Raw genomic sequence first — 27016 nt, 5'->3', positions numbered from 1 at the left:
ATAGGTTATTTCATAGTTGACTGCAACTAGCCAACTATAAAGAAAAAAATAATACTAAACTAATGGTTAATTAGTTAACCGTTCTAAAAAAACACGGTTAACAGGTTGAATTTTCAACCAGGTTAAATCTTGGAAAAATATCAAGAGTATCCCTCGTGTTTAATCGAAATGCGAGATTTATCTCTTCAATTTTTAGAAATATCAGACAAATCTCTTCAGTTTAATATAAATGATATTTACCTCCCTTAAAAAAATGTTATATTACAAATATCACCCTTTACGTTTATTTTTTACAAAAAATAATTTGAACTCCCCAAAATACCCTTAATAGAATAAATATTTATTTACTGTTTTATTTAAAAAAAATCAAAATCTCTGTTTATAAAAAAAATCCTTAACTTTTTATAAAGAATTTGTTAATTTAAGTTTTTTTGTATATAGAATAGAAAATAAAAAATTATTTCATTAAGGGTATTTTGGGGAATTCATTTTTTTTTTTGTAAAAAATAAACAAAAATGGTGATATTTGTAATATAACATATTTATAAGTGAGATATATGTCAATTATATTAAACTGAAGGTATATGTCTGGTATTCCTGAAAACTGAAGATATAAATCGTACATTTCGATTAAACACAGGGATACCGTTGATATTTTCCCTTAAATCTTCAACTCTTTTGAACGATTAATGTTTAAGCTTTAATTGTTTATACTAGTTAAATATTTAATTAATTAACCGTTTTTCTTACCTTTAGTTGTCGCGTTATAATAATTAAATATTTAATTGATTAACCATTTTTCTTACCTTTAGTATCGCGTATAACCACCATAATTATATGCCGTAAATTTTTAGTCGGATTGCGATTCATATTTTTCAAAATTATGATAATTTCAAGTATAAAGTAATTAAATTTCATGTGTGTTAATAAATTTTTTTTCCGAATTTGTCTTTAGAAATATAAATTTATATGGTTGACTTAAATCATAAGCTAGCTAAGATCTGCAAACTTTGATTTATTGCCAGCTTTATTATTATATATAACTTAAATATGCAAGATATGATGAGAAAGCAACATATACACCATATTTTAGTTGATAGTATCTAAATAGTCGTACTCATATAGGTGAGGTATTATGAAAGAAAAAAAAAATGTACGTGAAAGTGTCATGTTTCGTCATATTATGCGTTTATATCATACATTTTTCTTAAGTCTACATTGCTTGTTCACAAGATAGGAAGCGTATCGGCCAATTAATGATACGGAAAAGTAGTACTGAATTCTAAATCAACCAGTATTTTCTACTATTAATTGCGCCACCAAATGAACGACGACAATAACAGAATAAGACGTCTGTGCTTTTAAGTTCCCGAATAATAAAATCTCAAATGAATATTGCAGGTCAACTCTTATGGTGTATTGCAAACAAGTGGGGTTAGGATAATTGAATAAGAACGAGATGAATTCGAGTTATTGTAAAACCAAAAATCGTCAAAAGAAAATAACTTCTAGCGCATTATTTTCATGTAAGTAGTCTTTGAATTACTAGGTGGGTGTCATTTTGGCATGGAAATTAATTTGATGGATAAAATAATTATCGAAAACTTGATTTTGTAAGTTTTAATTAGCAGTTGTGCCATTTTAATATACTTTTTTAAAATGAAATCTATTATTATTATAAATAAACATTATTCGCGAATTTTAATAACTTTATAGTTTTAAAGAATAAAAAAATAATCAAATTTTAATATTCTAATTAAAACACTAAATAAAAATCAAGTGAAAACAATTTTAGATTATTATGTGGGCGTGTAGCAAAGTAACTATTAGATATCATAGCAAACAATAATTTTGCAAATCAAGAATCGTTTAGTTAGTTTTACAATCTAGCCATCAATGAAAGACAACTACTTAATATAAGAACTATCATACTCTTATGGTTACCACCCTAAAATAAAACTGAAAAAAAAACTAAAAAATGAAACACAATAAAATCAATTAATAGTTAACAAAAATAAAAATTAAGTTATATCACGTTTTTAGCAAATAGTTATTTTTGAAAGCTCTCTCTCTCCTCGTATTCTTTTTCGAATCATCATATTACCAAAAATCTAAAATTTCTTAACTCATATTTTATCAGTTTATAAAACTTTATAGTGGTTAATTTTGGTAAATAACAACTACTATACAATCAGACAAATAGATTATAGTGGTTAATTTTGTAGTCCTAAGCAATTATTTTTGGTATATAATGCATACTATGCAGACAAAAAATTCCACACAAAATATGCATATCATATTAACATAAACAAATTGTCGACAAACTCTGATTCATCAATTTTAATCTTTCAAATGGCTTAGTTCATATAATTTTATTTTTATTATATTAAGATTTGTTTTAAAATATTTTAAAAAATTATAAACAAGTAAATTGAATATAGTTTGGGGCAATTAGACCATTAGCTTATTCTAATCTATTTGAGTATTAAATTAATTCAGCCTCGTATATTTTATTACGAACAAATAGGAAGTTTTTCAAGAAACCTAAAACAAAAGTTTTTCTCTTACATCTTGGTGCAGGAAAGCTGTTCGAAATTTCTCTATTAAAATCCCCAATTAAAAGTAGACATTCCAGCATATAATATTATATATACATATATGTATATACTTATACATACATATATATATATATATATATATATATATATATATATATATATAAAGTAGAGAAATCCTCTCTACTTAAAAAAAAAAAAAATACCCTGTTCAATATGAACATTTTTTTAAAGAAAAACTTAAAAAAAAAAAAAAAAAACATTGGACCCTAGATACAAGTAGTGTTCATCCGTACCGGTTTTTTTTATCAGAAAGATAAACATGTCTGCAAAAAATTTTAAATATATTTTTTTTCAAACTTAAATATTTTTGGGCATGTCTCTATATATTTATTACTCAAAACTAAAATACATTAATTATTCCACAACACCGTGCAAGACATACTACTTGTATCATATATGGCCAAAATTTTAAACTACCCGAATTATGATAAACTACTTTTCCTTGGTTTCTTATAATCTTGGATTTTTGGCTTTTATATTTACTTTGACCGTCATGTTTTCAATTGACAGCTTTTCTAAAGAAATTTAGTTGATTAAAATTTAGGCTCACTTATTTATTTTCTAAACTTCATTCGCAAATAACAATCAAATCAATAATAATAATAATAATAATAATCAACATCATCATAATCATCATCGTATGTACGCTATACAGCTGTTCACAGCTTTTAACTTGAATGCAATTAACGTATAATATTTGTACGATTTCGTACTCATGGACTGGTTTTAAGGCTTAGAACTCGGAACTGCACAGAAGGAAAATATTTTTAATTTGTTACATAAAAATATTGAGCGACCGAATAAACGCTGTAATCAAAAGATGGTGTATTTCTTAATCATACGGATTAAATTACCATTCAAGAAAAAAACGGAATACCACAAATGGTTTTAAACAATCTCCAAAATACATGCTAAGTGAAAGATACAATTCTAAATATCAAAATTGATAAATTAATTATCAAATGATCTATTTTCTGCTACCACATGGGTGCGCATTTTGTGTGTAAACTTCTCAGAATTATCAAAGTAGTCCTTTCATCTTCTTCTTCTGCTTTCTTTTTTTATCATGCAGACCTGAAAAAAGAATGAAGTCACACAATCACAAACGGGTCACGCGTCGTTAAAGAACAGACAAAACGGAGAGAGGACATACGTTTTTTCTCTTCTTTTCTTTTCCTCCTAAGATTCTCCATATTCTCTCTTTTCTGAGCCTTTACTTTAACATCCATGCGCACCTAAACGAGAGAGAGAACAAGACACACATGAAGAAAATAACAAGTAATAGACATACAACTAGCTTCCCTTCCTTTATGAATATTCAGAATCTAATTAAAAAATTTATATATCAAATAAAAAAGAATGATGAAATCGTTCAAATCCCGAAGCCATGTGCATCTGAGATATTCAAATTCGGAATCTGTTGAGAAACCATATCATCACTCATTATATAAATAAATCAAATGCCTGCTTTGGTGGATAATATTTTCAATCAAAAGATTTCTGATCACTGTTTTTTCCTTCGTGTTTTTTTTTTTTTTACTATAATATAAAATTGAACATTAAATTCTCAAGGAATCTACTTCGTGGCAGCTGTGCCTGTACGTGCACAGCTGGTACGGTGAGTGACAGGTAATCGACAAAAAGGAATATAAAATTTCCATTAATTATTATTATTTTATAGTTTAGTCAGAGGTGTTATATAGAATGATATAAATACATGTATATATACCTCTTGACCGGCGGTTCGAAGTGCTTGGAGTGGTTCCACACAGTCTTGGCCTATAACAACTAGTCTCCTTTTGTTCGCACCAGGTTTTGAGTCATCGAGTTTCTGTTTTGCCAATTCTTGAAATTGACTATGCAGGAGAGGCGTGACACCAGCCTGGAGAAATCAATGAAATTATTGTCTTACTATAAGATATGATCGTATAGTTAATAAACGCATATATACAAACAATATTCAAAGAAAAAAAAAATTAGAAATCCCAAGGTAAATCTTATAATTACACTTTGCTAATATCGTTTTAGTACAAAAATTAGTCGTTAGGGTCAGTAATAATAGTTTAATAGAAGAATATAATTTATTATTCTACTTTCTGTTAGTAGTATAGTACAATCGGGGACACTGATTCACCACTCGATTTCTGAACCAAGTTTATCATTAATTTTACCGTGTGTGATCTAAAGTAAGTAAACACGGTTCCTCTCAGTCATAAATTGAGAGAGAGAGAGAGAGAGAGAGAGAGGTTTACCCCAGCCAAATACCGACGTGAAAAGCTCATTGGTTGAAGGGGACGTGAAAGCAGGCCCTTTAGCTCCTGTATTGAGGAAATATTTTTTTCAGCGAATAAACAAGAATGTGGCAAATTGAGACCATGTTTTGTTTGTTTGTTCAACAGCGAGAGAGCAAAACCTGCTCCAACTTCTTCACGTTCGTGGATGTGACCTTCTTTTGCTTAAAAGTGTTTGCTCTTTCGTCGTCGCTCTCGTCATTCTCAAGATCCAAGTCGATTGATTCCGCGTTTCTTTCAAGCCAGCTTTTCTTTGCCTTTGCCTAAAGAAAGGAGAATAGTAAGTTAAGCACTCAATTAGATGAGACACCGCACGCCAAAATTACTAAAGATGAAAAGGCAATGGACCGTTCAGGGTATTCCAACGATCTTTACCTATTCTTTATTTATGTTCTTAACTTAATTTAGTTTAACCGATGAGTCACGAAAGGCAAATTTGAATGATGATAAACGATACCTTGGAGTCTTTGCGTATAATATTGTCTATTTGCCGTGCAAGCGATAAACGTTTCATGACCTCTGGCATGTACGAACCATCAAAAGGAAAACGCTTAAAATTTTCCTGTTTCAAAGAGGCAAATCATTTCATTGTTAAAACAGATACGGAATAATGGACAAGTTATCGACAATCTTGATCGTCCAACGGCACTTAATAGACAAGTTATTGCAGAAAGAATGGAATTAAAGAACTACCTTAGAAAAGGATTTGCATAAAGAAGCAAATTTTGAGGTTTCTTTTGGTGAGATTAGCGCGATACTACACCCATCAGCAGAAGCTCTCGCAGTTCTCCCACTCCTATGGACATAAACCTAAATACATATGGTCACAGCATTGTTCAAGGGACATGTGAGAAATAGGAAAAAAAAATAATGGATTAGTGATAACTGAGGGTAAAGAAGTAATCAGGTTTCAACTGACCTCTGCTGAATGTGGTAGCTGATAGTGAACAACAGTTCTCACACCAGGAATATCTATGCCTCTCGCTGCAACGTCAGTTGCAAGAAGTATACTGTGTTCGTTTCCTCGAAAACGATCGACTGCCTGCAAATATGACAAAGTATACATGTTATGATTATAAAAATAATCAACCCAACGACTCACGGTATAATACACACAGGGAACAACGAAAAAAAAAAAAAAAAACCTTTAAGCGAGCTCGCTGCTGCATCTGGGCGTGAAGTGTCCAAACATTAATACCGAGAGTTCGCATGATAGAAGAAAGATGTCGTAAAGCCGCCACTGATGTACAGAAGACTATTGTGCGGCCTTGTCCATGAACACTCAATATATAGTATAAATATGCATCCTTGTCTTCTTCCCTGCATCTGTGATGCATAACTACTTTAGAAGCTTTCTATAATCGAAACATGAAGTATGTAAATATCAAAACAGAAGATGCCTTTTTGTCCCGATGTATAGCCCATTATATACCTGGTAAGCAAATTTAAGCAATAAAAACGAAAAGTTTGGATAAAATTAAAAGGAACATACTCTATAAATGATTCCTCAAGCTTGTTGGCCATAATGGACACACTTGTCAGATCAATGATGGCAACGTTGTCTCTCATCCCAGCTCGTTCAGAGAGTTTCTCTATAGAATCCAAGCCATCAGACATGGACTGCTTTGGTTTCATGGCAGTGCGCTTCAACTTCCTACGGAAATCACCAGAGAGTGCAATGGTGGCAGAAAATACAAATGTCTGTCTTTTCTTTCTCTGGACACTTGAAACTGTGACACATGATTGCGAGTTCTGAGGATTTTCTTCAGTCGGACTATTGGGCAATGGAAGCATGTCGATTATTGACTGTAGTTCATGGAAATGCCCATTTTCTACCATACGATCAGCCTCGTCAAGCACAAAAAATGACAACGAATGCAACTACAGAACAGAGAATAAAAAAATGGGTCAAAACAATATATGTTTAATATGATGCTAACCAATATATATATATGGTTCACCGCCAGACAACGAATGGGACCAAATGTGGAACTGACCTCAGCAAGGTGTTTGTCACCGCCAGACATAAGTTCCCATAACCGGCCAGGAGTTCCAACAACAATCTCAGGCCTCTGCTTCAAAAGTCTGACCTGCTTTTCTGATGACATCCCTCCAACAATGGGAACAACTCTGAAACCGGTATCTTTGCTTATGGCCTTGAGATGATCAGTGACCTTAAGGAAGAAAAAAAAAAGGATCAGCCCACCATTTCTACATAAGCTAGAACCCACTCATCCCGAGATGCGATAACCAGTTAGTAACAATTGAAAGACTAACAACTGCAATCGATTTAAGGCACGAATCTCGTAATGAACACCTAAAAGACCTCTATTAAGTGAGAAACTCACCCATCTTACAATAGCCCAAATGTGACTTCTCCTATATTTCAGAGGAATATATATATTAAATAAAAATTATAAAAATGTTGGCCATAGTTCGATTTTGGGAGGACCTATGGTGTGGCGATATGTGTTTGAAAGACCGTTTTCCGAGGTTGGCCAGATTCTATCCTTTCTAGAATGATCCCATAAACAGGTTCGCGTCCTCTTCTGCTGCCTCTCCTGAACAGGTGGATTGGAACTTTTGCTTCCCCCGAAATTTGACGATCAGGGAGTCTTGCGAAGCTACTGTTATGATGGGGGTTCTGGATTCTTTTAAGCTTTGGGAGGGGCTCGAAGATCGGCGCATGTGGTTAGGTTCTTTTTCAGTGAAGTCAATGGCTGGCAACCTTTCTTCCGCTGCCTCTCTGCCCCCTGTTCCTTTTTTCAACGCGGAGTGGAAATCTTCGGTTCCGAACAAAGTCCAAATTTTCTCTTGGATGGTGGCTATCAAGAGACTGAATACCGCGGATCAAGTCCAAAAGCACGATCCCCACCTTTCTCTCTGTGCCTTAGAGCAACCGAAGATGCCGAGCATCTCTTCTTACAGTGTAGCGTGGCCTCCGAAGTCTGGCTGTGGCTTTTTTCTAAGCTGAACATCGCTTCCTGCCATGTTTCCGTCGACGAGCTGCTGCTGTCTCACAATTCGCCTGGTCATAGCTCCAATAGGTCGCAGCTGCTAAGACCGGGGTTCTGGCTGGATTATGGTGCATTTGGAACACTCGAAACAAGTCTGTCTTCAACAATGAGCCGTGGAATTTGAATAGTTTAATTGATAGCTTAAATCATTGTATTGCCCTCTGGATTTTTTCCTCTTGTAATGAATTTTAAGTCCTTCTCTTTAGCGGACTTGGCTAGGTATTGGTCTAGCGCATTATAATTTCGTTCTTGAGGAGCTTTTGGCTTTTGTTTTGGTTTTTTGACTCTCTGTACTCTTTTGTACTTTTTTCCAGCTTAGCCGTGTTGTGTTAATAAAGATCTGCTGTTTCTTTAAAAAAAAAAAAAATTATAGGAGCTTTTGGCTTTTGTTTTGGTTTTTTGACTCTCTGTACTCTTTTGTACTTTTTTCCGGCTAAGCCGTGTTGTGTTAATAAAGATCTGCTGTTTCTTTAAAAAAAAAATTATAAAAAAAATACCTTGTATGCTACAAAAACCGTATGATGACTACATGTGCAACTAAGTTACGGCTTATCACTAGTCAAAGCATTAGAGAATGCTAAAAACCCATGCCATCATTACACCCGACCATAGTATGGAAGTTATTGGACCAAAGAAAGACTACCGTACCTGAAGGGCAAGTTCTCGCGTAGGAGTAATGATGAGAGCACGTAAAACCCCTTTCGGAGCAATCTTTTCATCATCATCATCATCATCCTCGCCCCTTTCTTCAACCCTATTTGAAGCCTTTTCTTTTTCTTCCAGTAGGCGTTGAAATATGGGCAAACCGAAAGCCAACGTCTTCCCAGACCCAGTCTCTGCAGCTCCGACAACGTCCTGCAATGAGAGCAAAGTATAACAAAATCAAAACCGCCCTTGAATTCGCAACTGAGGTCACAGAGGCTTTAACCAACCTTCCCTTGATGAGCAGCAGCGGGGATACAAGCTTTCTGTATCGGGGTTGGCTCTTTAAACCCAAGCCTGCAGATTGATTTCATGATCACGGGATGGAGTCTCAACTCATTCCATGCATAATAATCGCTTTCGTCAAAAAGCTCTTCTTCAACATCAACCTCAGTATGACTAACTGAAACTATAAATATACAAAACAATGAGAACGAGTCAAATGGGGATAAGGAAGAAAAAAAAACGGAAAGACAACAACACAAAACTCTGTGTAATTTCAAACTTGCACGAGTTCAAATTATCTAGCTAGTCATAAAAAGTGATACTAATAATAATAATGATACATCTTTGGTTGAACAAGGTACGTGAAGCTAATTTCCAACCTCATGCAATCACATATTACCAGTCCAGAAAACAGGGAAAATGTAACTTTATGGGTTTAGGAACCCTAAACCCTAAACCCTAAATACAGAAAAGTGTTCACTAACCAGGCATAGACTCTTCATCTTCCTCAATCTCCTCGACCTTCCTCTTCTTATTCTCCTTAGTCTTCTTCTTTTGCTCCTCTGTTAACACCTCCTCGCCGTTTTCATTTTCTTCCTCCATGGTCTCAACCACATCTCCGACATCCTTATTATCAATGTCCCCGACTTTCTCCACTTCCTTAGCTTTCTTCTTCTTCTTCTTCTTCCTCTTCTTTTTCTTTTTATCCTTCAACTTCTCACCACTCTCCAATTTCTCCTCCTCAACTTTATCGTGAACCTCATCGCCCACTTTCTGCTTTTTTAAACTTTTGCCAGCCTTGGGCTTTTCCTTCCTGGGTTCTCTCTCGGGTTTGGGAATTTCCAAACCGTATTGAGTTTCATCAATCTCTTCAAGCGAAAGAAAACCTGTACTCAACCAAATCAGTAAACAAATTCACAAACCACCTTAAGATGAACTAAAACTCCATAAATTCCTCCAAATTATTTCATCTAAATCTTTTTGAGGTTTCAACTCCATTTTCAATCTTGAACTCATGTTCCAACAATTAGGAACGAACTTTCTAGTCAAGCCACTAACTAAAGAACAAAAAATTCCCAAAAAAATTACAAAATCCAAACCTTTCTCGAAACTTTCCAAGCAAAGCAAATTTTTCGGAAAATCGAGTACGCACTACCAAAACTATATTTATTAATTGATTCTCCATACAAACCCTAAAATGGAGTGAGTTAGGGTTACGATACGAACCTCCTTCGAGCTCGTTGGAGCCGACGAGAAGAGAGAAAGGATCGTCCTGAGAGAGGGACGAGTTCCATGGAAGCGAGTCGAACTGATCGAGTTCGGCGTCATTTTTACGAATCCGCTTCCTCTTCACTCTCTTCATCGAAGACGACGCGGAAACTTCCTCGGAAGCCATTGCCGTAATATACCTGAAACACTGTGCACTTCCAACGGCGGGTTCTTTCAAGGTTTAAGGACTCGCGAGTACGTAGGCATTAACTTGAATATCTTAAATTTCACTTTAGCCCCTATATTGTCTAACAACTTAAAGTTTAAGCTCAAACTGTTAATTAATTTAATGTAATTGAGGAACGTTGCAGATTGGACAAAGACGAATCCATTTTTATCATACATGCTAAATTTTAATTTTTTTTATTTTTTTTAGTGGCAGTTTCGCTGCCTGCCGAGCGCGAGATTGAACCCACGATTTCAATTTTGGAGATTATATGAAATTACCAACTAAGTAATGTTAGATATCACTCATACGTGTTAAATTAATTATTCGACATTAATACGAGATATATATTTATAAATATATATGAATGATGTAAAGTGACTATTTTCGAAATTATATTGAGCTACCTCAATCTATTTTCTTTATATTTAAGCATTATATCATATTATTTCAAATTTAGAACATCAAAACAAATCGGTGCGGAGCATCGCCTATACCTCAAGCTAGTTATCGGACGGTACCAGAATGACCATTTCCAATTAATAAAATTCCCGACGCCTGCGGAAATGGAAGTTTTTTCTGTTAATCTCAGAATTTCCTTGCTATCGGAAGTGGTAATTTCCAATACCATAAACAAGCCAGCGAAAATCTGGAAAAATGTGAAAAAAAGCTTCAATCGTCATTAATGGCAGAAAAAATATGGACCGTTGGATTTTACATCCAACGGCCCAGATTTAATAAATAAATAAATAACAAAACAAACCTGTGGAAATCACCACCACCGATAACAAAACAAATCTTCCGTATGCTTCAACCACCACCACCGATATGTCACGGAAATCATTCTGCCAGTTTCGCAGGCACAGAATACGGCCATTTCCATGAGACAAAATAAGCAATCGGAAGTCCTTCCTCTTGATAACTTCTGTGCCGATAGCCAGTTTACCTATACCCAACTAAAAAAGAGTCAATGAGTAGCTCGCGTTATTAAACACTCTTGGTAGCCCTGTCCATCATCTTAGACCTTTGACCACACTCACATGCACAAACAATCCTGGCTAACAATTTAGGTCGGACTGAAGCCTGATTATCATTTAGTAGTAATTGTGCTTCCACGGAGGAACAACCAATTTTTCAAACATGTGTGTGTCTTAATTAGGTCGCACGCTCTGTGCGGCCCTAAAGTCGACTTCGACTATGTTCTCATATCCGAGTTGTGCTATCTCTATCTCTTAACTTTTAGCATGTGTGGCCTCAACTCAAACTTCATGGACTCATGATGTGCCTTCAATTCTCACATGGCCAGACCCGACCTAACAGTAAGGGCCTTAAAGCTTTTGCTTTATAGAATTTGGCTGTAGGACTAAATTGGAGGCTTATTCCAACTTTTTTTTCTTTTCAAATTAAGGTCACAAATAAGACTAGCTCAAGAAAGATAATTTTTTTTCTCCTTTTTACCCCCACTTTGCCGAATTATAATGATAATTTTACCCTTGTTTCAGCTTTCATTATAACATGTTAATTTGAATTACGGAAATTAACTTCTCACTCGCTCTCTCTCGACATCTCCGCTTCATGACCTTTATCTTCTCGCAAAAAGTAAAAAAAAAAAAAAAAAAAAAAAAGCTCACCTTCCTTGCTGACACAAAGGACCTTCGCTGACCCAATCGCCGTCTTCTTCTTCTTCACTCTCCTTCGCCGACAAAAATGAAGAAAAAATTTGGTCACTCACCAAGAAACCCACAAACCCTAAAAAGCTTTCGAAACACGATCCTCATCAAACACCCATAAAAAAATCATCCGCCCGAGACACATGCATCGCCGCATCGGAGTCAACGAGGGGTTATGACTCAAAAGGCGTAGTTGAGAAGAAGGCGGCTCATGTGACGAAAAAATCGACTCCGGCGAAGAAGAGAAAGCCCTCAGCGCCACCAAAGTATTCTGCCAAATGCCAGAAGACCGAGAAAACTGAGGACCATGGTTCATTTTTCTCCTCTGAGTTTGACGTCGACGCATTCATCATGGCCCCGTGCAGAACAGACCTACATCAGAATGTTAGTTTTTGTAATTAGATCTGGATTTTGTTGTATTTCACATGGATTTTGATGGAGATTTTGTGGTTTTCATTGATGTGGATTGTCGAATTTCGTGACTATTTTGTAAAAATGTGTTGATTGAAAATTGTTAGAAATATCCTAAACATTGATGTTTTATTTGGTAGAAATGTGGCTTGATAAACTACATTTTGTGTTAAAATAGGTCTAGTTTGTATTGGTTAGAATGCAGATTAAGATGTTGCTCTAGTTTGTGTGTTTTTGGTTATTTTCCATTGATTTCGTGATCATTGTTGTCATGAAATCTAGTGATCGCTTCGTGACTATGTTGTAACCAAATTCAAATACTTTTTGACAGCATTGTCACGAAACAATATTTGTTTCGTGACAACGTTGTCACCAAATTTATATGTTTCCGTGATGTGTTAATAATTTAGTGACCTTATTTATATGATTTAATTACAGGGTGGAACCGACATATAAAAGAACATGATATCAAAGAGGGATATCCTTTCACCTTCCATGAAAACCTGAATGGTTTCGCGGATGAGACGGGCATGACATCTCCCGAAAGAGCTCTATTTCGGAAATATTGTTTCGGGAAATTCCTGGACTTTCCTGTACTCACCAAGTCTTCCATGATTATTATTCACAGTATTAAGAGCTGGGTATTTTGACGGGGCTGACACGTCAAATGGCTCGTTGTTCATAGAGATTAGTGGACGACGGAGGGCATTCACAAAGGAGCATTTTGCTAAGATCACGAGATTAAGGTTTGATCCCGCCTACGGAGTGCAGGAAGAGTATGAGAATTTTGTTAATAAAGGGGTGTATCATGACACGTACAGTATGGGCTTTCTGCCTAAAATATGGCAACATCGCTGCAGTTACGAGGGCGGTCAACGAGCAATGCAGTGACGAGGAAAGAATGTGACTTCTACTCCTATACTTTATGGATAACGTCCTCCTCGCAAATGAGAAGACAATCAAACTGCCTACTATTGATGTGAAAAATCACACCAAAGCAGTCACGACCAATTTATGAAAGGAAACAGGTCGATTTAGATTTGTAAATGGACCTCAATTCTCCGTGGCAAGACCAAACAAAAAAGACAAAAAAAGCTAGACGAATTAGACAATGAACAAAGAGAAGAAAATAGAATGTAAAGTAAGCTCGGGGCTGTTTATATTATGATCGCTCAAAATAGTACAAAGATGTTAACATAGAGACAAAAATCACAAAATCGCAGAGTAAAATGAAAAGTAACGTGCCCGACATGGGCTTGATTGTCCTATACTTATAGTTCAAGAGACGAGGCTGCGAGCTCCGAATTACAGGTGACACGTCGTGTGTCGGTTGGAATTCACTACTACGTCTTGGGACACCTGTCATTGGAGACCTATTCGTATAAAGGGTAGTTACGGATCGACCGGGCTGGCGGGCTTCATATCTGCAGGTACTTAGGGAGCGGCTATCTTGAGCTGGCGTTTGAATCTTCTATCGTGCTGGTTCTTGAACTTATTAGCAAAAAATATGTGGGCTTGGGCCCAATTTTCTTGTACTGGGCCAAATCCCCCTCTTTTTAGATTGACAAAGTCCAACATCAACACCTGCCTGGAGCCACATCAAGATGGTGGACAACCTCGAGGTGTTTGACACTTATCCATGTGAAAACGTCGTATGGGACTATTCTTGGACTCGGTGAACTCGTTCGTCGAGAAGGCGAAGAACATAACCGCCTGAAAGAACTCAAAACTCAATCTTCCGGGTTTTCTGATCTCGCTCCAAATTTGGATTTATGAGTCTATCCCCAAATTCATGGAACTTCAATTTGCTCGAGTGTTGAATGCCAATGCAACGCCATTGATTAAAAGATGGACTGCCACCGAAGGAATGGTCTTCAAATCCCATCTACAAAGGATTCGCTTTTGGGAGGTAATATTTGTCAATTATATATATAACTTTTAGTGTTATACTGATTTGTTAATACTTCAGGCCAATTGGCGGTGAGGTCGAATCAGGGTTGCCTGTGGTTCAAGCCATTTCGTGACTATGTTGTCTCTTAATCATACCGATTTCATACATTGTAGTCACGAAATAATGTTATTTCGTGACAACATAGTCACACTAGTATGTTATTTTGTGACTATGTTGTCACTTAATTTTTTCGATTTCGTTACTATTTGCTACTGAGTTGTTTTGTTTTGTGACAATGCCTCCTAAACATAACTCTCTCGATTTTGCGTCTCTTAAATCACATACTTGGATCTTGGCACTGGAATCCAATCTCATGGATTTACGATCAGAGTTTTCCAACTAGAGGATGGAGTTTTCGTCCACCTTGCAGGCAATGCACAACGTAAATGGACATATTGTCGTCCAACCCTCTCTTGGAAAATTAGCATGTGTTGGAAAAGAATGAAGAAGAACATGAAAAAGAGAAAATAGGTGGAAGTGAAGAAGAAGTAGATGGGGCCGAGAAAAGGTCAATTGAGGAAATAAATGAGGAGAAGAACAAGGAAGACAAGAATGAACCTAAGAAAGAAGAAGTAAAAGAAGAAGAAGAAGAAGAAGAAGAAGAAGAAGAAGAAGAAGAAGAAGAAGAAGAAGAAGAAGAAGTAGAGAAAAAAAAAAGACATGAATGAAGACAAAGACGAAAAAGAAAGAAAGGAGACAGAGAAAGAAAGGTAGGAAGTTGAAGGAGAGAAAGACAAAGAAGAAGAAGGGCTAGATAAAGAAGAAGAAGAAGAAGATAAGACAAATGGTTGTAAAGAGGACAATGTAAATAAGAAGAGGGGTGCTGGTAACAATGATTACCAGAGTCAAGCTGATAAACCGCAAGAGGAGCACGGTGACCAAAATAAGACTCCTGAGCCCATTGAAGACCAAAATAAGCGGAAGCTACCCAAGAATCCAAAACACCCAACCGACCAGTCGAGGGGGTTGGTGAGGTCAGTTCCTCGGTGGTAATCATGCCATCACCCAAGCGGAAGGCTCAAAGAGTAATACTGGTATCTTTATAGCCTGAGAAGTCTGCTCGGTCAAGGAAGGCCACAGTGCATTACACGCCTCTGTCGGGTCCTCTTCAGAAGTTCGCAAGACCACTCCGAAAGCCATCGGTCTATCCACTGTCTGACCCAATGGACCAACCTTTCAAGGGTGACTTGGATGCCATGGAGAGATGGATCAAACTTGGGCTGCAAAAATCTTTCAGAAATCGGTAAAAATCTTTAAGAAACTGATTCAGTGTTTTCGTGACAACATAGTCGCGTAATCTAGTGTTCTAGAATACGTGACTACTTTGTCACTAATTATCATACTTATTTCTTTTTTTACAGGTTGATGTACAAGGAAAAAGATGAAAAGTTGAATCTTCTATTCAACTATACTGTGGCCGAAATAACTAACAAGACTTGGTTTCGGACTTTATGGGAGGCATAACAGTGGCTGACTGGAGAGGTACGTCAAGAACAACTGGTTTTTTTAGCGCGAAGGACAACAAACACCAATATATCCGCCTGCTTATTGTGTGCATGTAAACTAGGAATAATATGTTTGTTATGATGGTTTTTTTGTGACTATGGTTCATGTTGTGGCATCTTTGGTTTTTGGCTGAAGTCCATGGAACCAAACAATAATATCACTTTTTTTTTTATTGTGTGTTTTTTTATCATCATCAATGACAATGAATGATGTGTTAGTTTATTGTTTATTTTTTTATGACTTTGATATAATACATATAATCCTAGTTTTTTTAAAATGGTTTTTAATCGACAAAAACACAGTATTTAGTGACATTAATGTCACTAATTAGTGTTACACAGCATTCAGTTTCTAATTGGTCACTGATTATTTTGACACATGAATTCGTGACTAAATTATCACTAAGTGAACATATTAGTTTCCTTTTTTAATGCATTCTCTCTCAACACATCAACATCTTTCCTTCTCGCATCACATTAACGTCGCCTTCTACTACTTAAGGAAGAAGGGTAGTTATGGGAAATTTGGATAAACGTTCACGACACTGACTCGTACTCTTATAGCTTTCTCATGGGCGTGAAAAAAATGGGATAAAGCGGCCGACAAGGACAGCTATAATTGGTCGAAGCATATCAACGTTATGGAGTACATTATGGCCGACGCAAAACCGGCTTCTCTGATACACCATGGGTTGAAGTAGACAATATTTATATCCCCGTCAATGTGCCGAGCCATTGAATATTTATTATCGTAAATGTGAAGCAAAGACATACAATGACGTATGACTCTTTGCATTTGACTTTTGCTCGATCTTATCAGGAAATGATAAAAGAAGTGTTAGAGTTTTTGTCGATTTTTCTCAATGTCCTTGATCTTGCTGAGGGCAACTCCGAGCCATTTAAAATATACAAAGGGAGCATGCCACAACAATCCTCTGGGTAAGATTTGTTGTCTTATTAAGTATTCTATATTGTATTGGTCTGAAACTCTAATGTTAACCTGTATTTTAGGGGCGATTGTGGTATGTTTTGCACAAAGGGTGCCGAATTCTTGATCCACACGGAGTTCCGCTTTCTAATTTGAAGCGACAAGACATGTCCATGCACAGAAAGAAGAGGGCACTTGAGTTGTTGAAGCACGGGGCGTTAAAGATCATAAACCATGGATACTCAGTTTAAAATAGAATGTTCTAATATTGTTTAGGTAATATGGTATGATAATTTATGTGTGACGACAATGTCACAAATACAATTACGAAAAGTACTAAGTTTATGTATGTAAGTAACATGCTAGTCTTTTTATGTAACTTATGTGATGTAAGTAACACCTCCACGTCTCCGGCCTTGAAAACGCTACATTTTTGCTTGTCCAGTCGATCCGATCGAAATTAGCCAAAAAAATATATATATAATTTTCGTGACTAAGTGGTCACACATTATGGGTTTGCATCAGTCCATATATAACACTTTTGTTCCATGTCATATATTTCAGATTTATGTTTAGAAACCTTTTTTTTTTATTCTTGTGTGTGTGCGTTTTCAAAGAAAAAGGAAATTCTATATTTTAACCAAATCTCATTATATTTAAAACTTATTTTTGAAAAATTATATTTGTGGACAAATTAATACAAGTCACTATCTCTAAGATCTCCTACAATGTTGGCTTATTAGATCCATATACGCACATTTTTTTTTTTAAAAAATTCGATACCTCCTTGTCTCCGGCCATGGAGCAGCTACATTTTTTTAAATCAAGTCAATCCGATCGAAAATAAAAAAAAAATTTAGAAGACTAGGTCGGCACGAAATATGGGTTCTTCATGACAAAAAAAATTCGTTTTTCGCGACTACGTGATCACGATTTCCCAGAATTCGTGACAACATATGGTAACGAAAGTCTGAAAATTCATGACATGTTAGTCACGAAAAGATAAATATCCTGACTTGAGTGGTCACAAAACTTTGTTCTCTTCTTAGAAATTAAATCAAAACTAATTTGTTCACCGAAAACTGAGGTATATCAAGAATAGTTTGGAGTTGTATGTAAGTGTAAAACAAAAAAATAATTATAGAACATATTACACCACAGAACCCGGACTCACATTGTGTTCTAGAGATGATAAAAACATACATCTTCTGAAGTATATACTTTTTTTTTTATATAACTAGAATTTTAACATAAATATTGTTTAAAACTTATTTTTGAAAAATTATATTTGTGGACAAAATAATACAAGTCACTATCTCAAGATCTCCTACAATGTTGGCTTAATAGGACCATACACACACATTTGTTTTTAAATTCGACACCTCCTTGTCTCCGGCATGGAAGCACTACATTTTTTTCAAGTCAAGTCGATCCGATCGAAAATTGAAAAAAAAAATATAATTTAAGTGACTAGGTCGGCACGAAATATGGGTTCTCTGTGACAAAAAAAATTCGTTTATGTGACTACGTGATCACGATTTTCCGGAATTCGTGACGACATGTGGTCACGAAAGTCCAAAAGTTTGTGACGCGTTAGTCACAAAAAGATAAATTTCCTGACTTGAGTGGTCACGAAACTTTGTTCTCCTCTTAGAAATTAACTAAAAACTTATTTGTTCGCCGAAAACTGAGGTATATCAAATATCATTTGGAGTTGTGTGTAAGTGTAAAACAAAAAACAAATTATAGAATGCATTACACCGCAGAAATCGTACTCATATTGTGATCTAAAGATGACACTCTTTGTTGCTTAAATTAAGGGAAAAATATACATCTTAATACACTTTTTTTATATAACTAGAATTTCAACACAAATATTATATTTAAAACTTATGTTTGAAAAATTATATGTGTGGACAAAATAATACAAGTCACTATGTCAAGATCTCCAACAATGTTGGCTTACTAGGTCCATATATGCACATTTTTTTTTAAATTCGACACCTCCTCGTCTCCGGCCATGGAACGCTACAGGTTTTCAAGTCGAGTCGATCCGATCGAAAATTGAAAAAAAATATAATTTACGTGATTAGATCGGCGCGAAATATGGATTATTCGTGACAAAAAAAATTGTTTTCTGTGACTACGTGATCAGGATTTTCCCGAATCCATGACGGCATGTGGTCACGAAAGTCCAAAAATTTGTGACGTGTTAGTCATGAAAAGATAAATTTCCTTACTTGAGTAGTCACAAACCTTTGTTCTCCTCTTAGGAATTAAACCAAAACGTATTTGTTCACCGAAAACTGAGTAATATCAAGAATCATTTGGAGTTGTGTTTAGGTGTAAAAAAAATTATAGAATACATTCCACCTTAGAACCCGTACTCACATTGTGATCTACAGATGACAATCTTTGTTGCGTAAATTAAGGGAAAAAAAACATACATCTTCTGAAGTATACACATTTTTTTAATATAACTAGAATTTTAACATAAATATTATATTAAAATTTTTTTTTGAAAAATTATATTTGTGAACAAAACAATACAAGTCATTATCTCAAGATCTCATACAATGTTGGCTTACACGGTCTCATAATAATAACCGCCACTCTCTCTCTCTCTCTATTTAATGTAAGTCGCTATTCTCTCTCTCTCTCTATATCTCTCTCTCTCTCTTTCTCTCTCTTCCATTCGCTCTGTGTCTTCCCCGACGATCCAAATTCTTCACTTTGTCCAAAAAATATTTCGCTCAATTTCCTTCGCCGAATCACTTCCTCCGCCGACTTACTGTTCATCCTCGGTCTTCTCCGCCGACAAAAATGAAGATGAAAGGTGGGGCGGTTTGAAAAAGCAACAAAACCCTAAAAAACACTCAAAACCTGATACTCAGTCAATACCCACTAAAAACCCATCGCCTGAGCAATATGCAACGCCGCATCGGAGTGTATGAGTTAATCTTGATGCAAAAGCCGTAGTTGAGAAGAAATCAACAGCGGTGAAGAAGAGAAAGCCACTAGCGCCACCAAATTCTTCTTCCAAATGCCAAAAAAATGATGACCACAGATCATTTGGCCATGACGACGAAGCATTTGTTAGGGTGCCGAGCAGAATAGACCCATGCCGGAAGGTTATTTTTTTGTTTTATTTCTTATGCCCGAATTCAAATTGCATTTTTGGTACCAATATGTCTTGATAACCTGCATATTTATGTATATATAGGTCCAATTTATTTTGGGTAGAAAACAGATTAAGAAGTTGGTGTGGTTTCTATAAAGAGTTTCATTGTTTCGTGATAACATTTTCAATAAAATTATTCACGACTTATTTTCATTTGGTGACAATCTCGTCACGACTTTGACTTGTTTCATGACAATGCTATCACCAAATTGACATGTTCACGTGACTATGTTGTCACCAAACTGACTTGTTTTCGTGATTACTTTTGAGTTATTGACATTTTTTCTTTGATTTAATTTCAGGGTTGGACTCGGCACATAAAAGAAGATACCATCGACGGATATAACTTCAACTTCCATGGAAACCTAGATGGTTTCAAGGCCGAGACGGGCGTGACATCTAGCCAGAAAGTACTATTTTGGAATTCATGTTTTGGGAAATTTCTCAACATCCCCGTGATCACCAAATCATCCAGGATTGTTAGTCAACATGTATTAAGATCAGGGTATTTTGAAGGAGCCGAAACGTTAAATTGGTCTTTGATAATGAAGATTGGTGGACGACCAAGGGAGTTCACGAAAGAACATTTTTTAGATAATCACGGGATTGAGATTTGATCCGGACTACGGAAAGCAAGAAGAATATGAGGATGTGGTTGAGAATGCCTTGTACCATGACACGCTCTGCATGAGAGCGTTTTGCCAAAAGTATGGCAATATTGCTGCGATCATTGAGTCCAGCAAGTATTGGTCGGACGAGAAGAGAGTGAGACTTCTTCTCAATCACTTAATGTACAACGTCTTTCTCGTGAACGAGAAGGGCAACAAGTTGCCTACCGAGATCTACGTCATGATGGTGGACAATCCCGACGTGTTTCACACCTATCCATGGGGCAACTTGTTCCTGAACTTCTTCCTGAACTCAGTGAACACCTTTGTCGCCAAGGCAAAGAACATCGAATTTACCGGAAAGACCCCAAAACTTCATTTTCTTGGTTTATTGATGCCGCTCCACATTGAAGCTATGATTATATCCCCCGGTTTGTGGAACTAGAATTTGGTAGAGTGTTCAATGTCAACGCACAACCATTGATGAAAAAATGGACTGCGATAAAAGGACGGGTCTTCGAAAGCCAGCTCGGATGAATTCGCTTTCAGAGGTAATAATTTGGAAATTGCACAAAATGAATTTATAGAACTTGTAGTCTTTGTACTCATTTTGTATTTTCCAGATCGACTTCAAGAATATAGGCGGCGAGGTCAAAATCAGCGGCTCATGTGGTGAGATACCCCAAGGCGGGGAAGAAGACGAAGGGTAAAGACTACGGAAGCTCATCGTCAAATCACGAGATAAAATTCACAGACCATATACTCTAAATTGTTACGAGATTGGCATGTTTTCAAGTTTATTCAATGACATTATAGTCACAAAATGTTACTGTTGGTGACTAAAAGTCACAAAATAATTATTCAGTGAAAAGGTTGGTTTCGTGATAATATAGTCATGAAATTGTATAATTTACTGAATTGTATGATTTTGTGACTTAGTTGTCACAGTATTCAATTATTTCGTGCTTAGTTGTCACAGTATTTAGTTATTTCGTGAAAACATAGTCACCAAATAATACGACATTAATTTTTTTTTTGTCTTTGAAGTTGCAAATTCGGATCTCGGCATTGGAACTTCAAGGATTTTCGACCAAAGGTTAAGAAGTGGAGGAAGAAGAAGAAGGAGGAGGAAAAGAGATTAAAGAAGAAGAAAAAAGGAAGAAGAAAAATATGAAGAAGAAGGAATCAAAGAAGATAAACAGAAAGAAGAAGAAGAAGAAGAAGAAGAAGAAGAAGAAGAAAAAGAAGAATAACACGAAATAGAGGAAGAGGAAGGTGGATAAAGAGAAAACGAACAGCAAGACAGAAAGGAAGGCAAAGAAGAAGAACCAGAAAAAGAACAAGAACAAGAAAAAGAAAAAGAAGAAAATGAGGAAGTGAAAGAATGAGGTTGTAAAGATGCGGACCTTAAAAAGAAGAAGGATGATGGTAATGATGATGAGGGCTGTCAACTGGAGAACGCGCTAGAGGAACACGGGGACCAGAACAGGACTCCTCAATCCACTGTGGACCCGGACCGAGAGGAACCAACTAAAGAATCCAAAACTTCCAACTGAAAACGCGAGGTGGTTGATGAGGTCAGTTCCTTATTGGTTATGCTGTCATCATGGAAGGGGAAGCGGAAGGTTGACAGTGTAGTACAAATATCTTCATCTGCTGAGCAATCTCTTCGGTCAAGGAAAGCCCCTGTCGTTTACACTTCTACACCTCTATCGCCTATGCTTAAAAGGTTCACAAAACTCGGTCTGAAGCCTTCGATCTATCCATTCTCCGACCCCCATGGAGGAAGCTTCCGAGATAGAGTTGAAATCGTTGGAGAAATGGATAAGAGTTGGTCTGCTAAAAAATACCACAATAGGGTAAGTATCTTATATATTTGAACTTAGGAAATTGATGATTGTTTTATTTGATCACTGGAATTCGTGACGCTATGTTTTGTCACGAGATTTTTTTTTCTCAACTATGTTGTCACTAAGATTACGTCGTATTTGTGATAACGTTATCACAAAACACGTGTTCTTCGTGACAAATAAATGCATTTTTCGTGACTACGTGATAGTGACAGTCCGAAAATTCGTGACTTGGTCGTCACAAAAAGATAAATTTCCTGACTTGAGTGTTCACAAAACTTTGTTCTCCTCTTTGAAATTAAAACAAAACTCATTTGTTTGCCGAAGAACAGTGGTATATCAAGAATCAATTGGAGTTGTGTGTACGTGAAATATACAAATAAAAAATTATAAATAAATTACACCACAGAACCCGTACTCGCATTGTGAACTAGAAATGACACTCTTTGTTGCTTGAATCAAGGGAAAAAAAACATACATCTTCTGAAGTATACACTTTTTTATTATATAAATTTAACATAAATATTATAATTAAAACATATTTTTAAAAATTATATTTGTTGACAAATTAAATCATGTCAGTATTTGAAGATCTCTTAAAATGTTGGGTTGCTTGGTCCATTTACGCATAATTGTTTTTTAAATTCGATATCTCATCTCCTTCGGCCATGGAACGGATACCTTTTTTTTTTCAGTCAATTCGATCCGGTGAAAAGTTGAGAAAAAAAATAATTTACGTGACTAGGTCGGCACGAAATATGGATTTTTCGTGACAAGTAAATGCGTTTTTCGTAATTACGTAATCACGAATTGTCAGACTTTCATGACGATATGGGTTCTTTGTGACAAATAAATTCATTTTTTGGGATTACGTGATCACGAATGTTCAAAATTCGTGACGACATGTGGTCACGAACTTCCGAAAATTTATGATGTCTTCATCACGAAAAGATAAATTTTCTGACTTGATTGGTCACGAAGCTTTGTTATAGTGAGTAATGTTGAATAATAAAATGTGTGGGTCACCATTTACTACCAAACATATTGAAAAGTTATATTACAACAATATATTACAACAAAATATTACAAGACTCTGTCTCTTGATCTTGTACAATGATGGCTTATATGAAGCTCAAAGAGACAAAACATAATAATCAATAACAGAGTTCAAGATTCAGGGTTGACAAGTAGAGGCTTCTTCACGTTAACAACCAGTTGATCGGACTCAATCCGGAAGCAAGGATCGTAAACCCCATGGTATAGTGATGAAGGAGAATATCAATTTTGTAAAATTGGAGTAAAAGATATGTAAGTATATTTATCTTCTCACAACCAAGACTTCACCTTGCCATAATTTAACTCCACGAACTGATCACGCACACGAGTCATCAACGCAAACTACATGGATGATCCATTTATTAGAAGTTTTTGTTTTAAAACCAAAAATGGCTGTGGATCGAGAACATGATTAAATGTTTCTTCAAAGCTTTTTTTGTTGATATACATTCCTCCTTTGAATAGTCTTGTGGGAGAATGAGTATCCATCAAACCGACGTCAACCTTTCAATCTATTGGGTCTTGTGATGAAGGTGATTGTCACTCCTCTGGAGTGCCTGAAGACACTTTAGTGGGCTCCGGTGTGTCTAAAGATGTAGGAGTGTGCTTTGGTGTGCCTGAAGGACTCTGATTGGATCGTGGTTGGGAAGCTCAGAAACACCATCCTCTATAATTGGACCAAATAGTGCAGAGTCATGGTTGGGGATCTCAGAAGCACCCCTCTCCAGCTTTGGACACGACATATCTGGTTGAGTTTGAGTAGAAGAAACTCGTGCAGAATAGTGGTTGGAGTTCTGAGAAGCACCACCCTCCGGCTTTGGACACAACATATCTAGTTGAGTTTGAGTAGAACCAACTCGGGCCGGATAGTGGTTGTGGTTCTCAGAAGCATCCCTCTCCGACTTTGGACATGGCATATCAGTTTGAGTTTGAGTAGAACCAACTCGTACAGAGTTGTGTTTTGGGATTTATGCAGCACCACCCTCCGTCTCTTGACACGGTATATCAGAGTCGACACTAGGTTGGTCTAGCTTCAATTGCTCCATGTCCACTACCAAATTCAATTTTTATCTGTCCCTTTTCTCCCTCCGAAGATGCAAATAAAATTTCAAACTTAGGTTCGACGCAATAATAAATGATGGCACCGACACTTCTGTCTCGTACTTAACATGGAGCTTATGAGTAAAGGGGGAAAGCTGTAGCGTGACATACAATAGATGCAAGAACTCATCGTATGTTACTTTCGCAGGTGTTAAAATAGCCTTGCTCCTCTTGGTCAAGTAACGTCAAGGTTTCACCCATCTTCCGCTATGCTTGACGAATGTATGAACGTGTCTCATCACTGCACATAGCCCAAATATACAGAACAATTCAAAATTTATAACAAAATAAAGTAATATATGTTGTCACACAACAGATATATTTGGTGATAACATGGTCACGAATAAGTTATTTCGTGATTATGTTGTCACGCAATCGATATATTTCTTGATAGCATAGTCACAAATATTTTTTTTTTTCGTGATTATGTTGTCACGCAATATATATATTTTGTGATAACAAGGTCACGAATAAGTTTTTTCGTGATTATGTTGTAATGCAATCTATATATTTCGTGATAACATGGTCACGAATATGTTTCTTCGTGATTATGTTGTCACGCAATCGATATATTTCGTGATAACATGGTCACGGAAATGTTATTTCGTGATAATGTTGTAACGCAATAAATATATTTAATGATAACAAGGTCACGAATAAGTTATTTCGTGATTATGTTGTCACCAAATATATAACCAAATCCGGTTTTTCATTGAAAATTTAGTGGCATCGTTGTCATGTAGATCCTAATTTATGACAAATATATTCACGAAGCCTTCAATCGGAAAACTTGATTTGTTTAGTGATTCTCTGAGCCGATCACTAACAAATATATCAGATTTTGGGAAAAACGTTCAAATAAACCTAGGTCTATGAACAACTTATCGTAATTAGCTTAATGTCGAAGCTTTTGAACTAGTCATGGTGCTGCGGAGCTTTGTCGCTGAGCTGTGAGACACAACTGGTATGAGAAAATGAGGAAGAGAATGGGGAGAGAAAGCTGAGCTGAAGAAATTGAGGAAGATGAGAGAGAGAGAGGGTATGGTAGAAAATTGTGGGCTGGAGTAGAGAGAGAGCTGGTCAGAATAATAGGAAGAGAAAGGAAGAGAGATAATGAGCTTATGGGAAGAGACAAGAAGAGACTCAATGATCATATTGTATTGGGTATGGTTTTTGAGCACGAGAAAATGTGGACGACGAGGGAGAGATAAATCACGAAACGGAGAAGATAAGGAAGAGGAGAGCGATAGAGATGGTCGGAATATATATGAAGAGTTATTGGGTATGGTTCTTTTTTGGGTGAGATAATAATTTCATAAGGAATGTGTTAATTGATTAAAGGATAGATTAGAAAAATTAAACTCTTTTTTTAGAGTTAGTCCTAGTTGTGACTTTTTTTGGAAAAAAACAAAGTTGGAGAAATCCTATATTTTAATCCTAGAGTAGGAAATATCCTTTTGCTTTATGCCTTTTGTAAAAGAATGCCCACAAATATTATACACTCAAATTAATAACAATAGCATTTAAAAGAAAAAAAAAGGAGTTGAGCGGATGCAGCTTCTAGAGTAAGTTGTGAGCCCATTTAAAAGTCAATAGTATGAATCTCATGTACAGAAGCCAAAGCTTGTACAAGCTTGAAAGTTGTTGTTGTGTTGTGTTGTGTTTTTTTTTTTTTTTTTTGTAAATTTATAAAACACAACACTTCATCTTCCAAGGGTTCAATAATGGCGATTTTTACACAAAAAGGTAAAACTAATGTGTTTTATAAAAGGAAATTGCCACAACTACTACTTATTTGATAACTTTTTCCTATTTTCCATCAAAACCCTAATTTGGATACCAATACCACTAACATCTATGTAAAACTACCCATTTACCATTCACTTTAAATTTTCATACATCTCACCACACTCTTTATTATTTGACTCTCTCTCTCTCTCTCTCTCTCTCTCTCTCTCTCTCTCTCTCTCCGCGTCAGTCCCCATAAAGTCTGTTTGACTCTCTCTCTCTCTCTCTTCGTGTTAATGGTTTCTCTCTCTCTCTCTCTCTCTCTCTCTCTCTCTCTCTCTCGTTCCCGCCAATATTCCTCTCTCTTTCTCTTTCTCTTTCTTGACCCCATCTCTCTATCTCGCACTAGCTCTCTTTCTCACAGTCGAGGTCCAAAACCAGAGGACCCAAACGCCCGCCTGAGAACCCTATTCTCTCTTTCTCGCCGTCGGTCTTTAAAACTCGAATACTCAAACGTCCACGAGATGTGATATATGTCAAAAATTGACATTAGATGTCAATAATTGACGTCAACTGTTGACATTAGATGTCAACAATTGTCGTCAACTGTTGACATAAGATGTCAACAATTGACGTCAACTGTTGACATCAATTGTTGATATGTAATGGATGAATTTAAATTTAGTTCTTCACTTAGGCATTCAATTCATAACATTACAGATATATAAAACGTAGTGTA

At 36.1% G+C, this 27016-nt stretch overlaps 1 protein-coding gene and 2 long non-coding RNA genes across 3 annotated transcripts; 2 read left to right on the top strand and 1 right to left on the bottom strand.

The window, feature by feature from the left end:
* Positions 1-3380: 3380 nt before the first annotated feature.
* On the bottom strand, positions 3381-10341 carry LOC149393692 (P-loop containing nucleoside triphosphate hydrolases superfamily protein). Its single transcript, XM_089617104.1, has 15 exons — positions 10081-10341; positions 9339-9740; positions 8859-9037; positions 8575-8781; positions 6907-7083; positions 6402-6790; positions 6055-6235; positions 5829-5951; positions 5603-5719; positions 5367-5471; positions 5032-5172; positions 4871-4936; positions 4348-4500; positions 3772-3853; positions 3381-3692 (listed from the first exon to the last, which is right to left on the bottom strand). Exons 1-15 carry the CDS (start codon positions 10247-10249, stop codon positions 3640-3642), a joined length of 2544 nt encoding a protein of 847 aa, XP_089473230.1. The 5' UTR covers positions 10250-10341; the 3' UTR covers positions 3381-3639.
* Positions 10342-15125: 4784 nt separating this feature from the next.
* On the top strand, positions 15126-17152 carry LOC149393691 (uncharacterized). Its single transcript, XR_016299849.1, has 4 exons — positions 15126-15563; positions 15682-15802; positions 16390-16764; positions 16837-17152. It is a non-coding gene; the product is annotated as an uncharacterized LOC149393691 (long non-coding RNA).
* Positions 17153-20906: 3754 nt separating this feature from the next.
* On the top strand, positions 20907-21890 carry LOC149393690 (uncharacterized). The gene is made up of 3 exons (XR_016299658.1): positions 20907-21093; positions 21166-21248; positions 21590-21890. It is a non-coding gene; the product is annotated as an uncharacterized LOC149393690 (long non-coding RNA).
* The last annotated feature ends 5126 nt before the right edge of the window (positions 21891-27016 follow it).

This window comes from Urtica dioica, chromosome 6, assembly GCF_054948205.1.
Source record: "Urtica dioica subsp. dioica isolate 48M chromosome 6, U.dioica_male_clone48M_v1_H2, whole genome shotgun sequence".
NCBI lineage: Eukaryota > Viridiplantae > Streptophyta > Magnoliopsida > Rosales > Urticaceae > Urtica > Urtica dioica.
This window is presented reverse-complemented; position numbering and strand designations above follow the sequence as displayed.

Excerpts from the sequence above, each read along its gene's own strand:
- LOC149393692 (XM_089617104.1), bottom strand. The coding sequence starts at position 10,249 with ATGGCTTCCGAGGAAGTTTCCGCGTCGTCTTCGATGAAGAGAGTGAAG. Across the intron at positions 8,782-8,858 it reads CTGCTGCTCATCAAGGGAAG|GACGTTGTCGGAGCTGCAGA; the intron begins GTTGGTTAAAGC and ends CTCTCATTGCAG. Across the intron at positions 3,854-4,347 it reads TTCGAACCGCCGGTCAAGAG|GTGCGCATGGATGTTAAAGT; the intron begins GTATATATACAT and ends TCTCTCGTTTAG.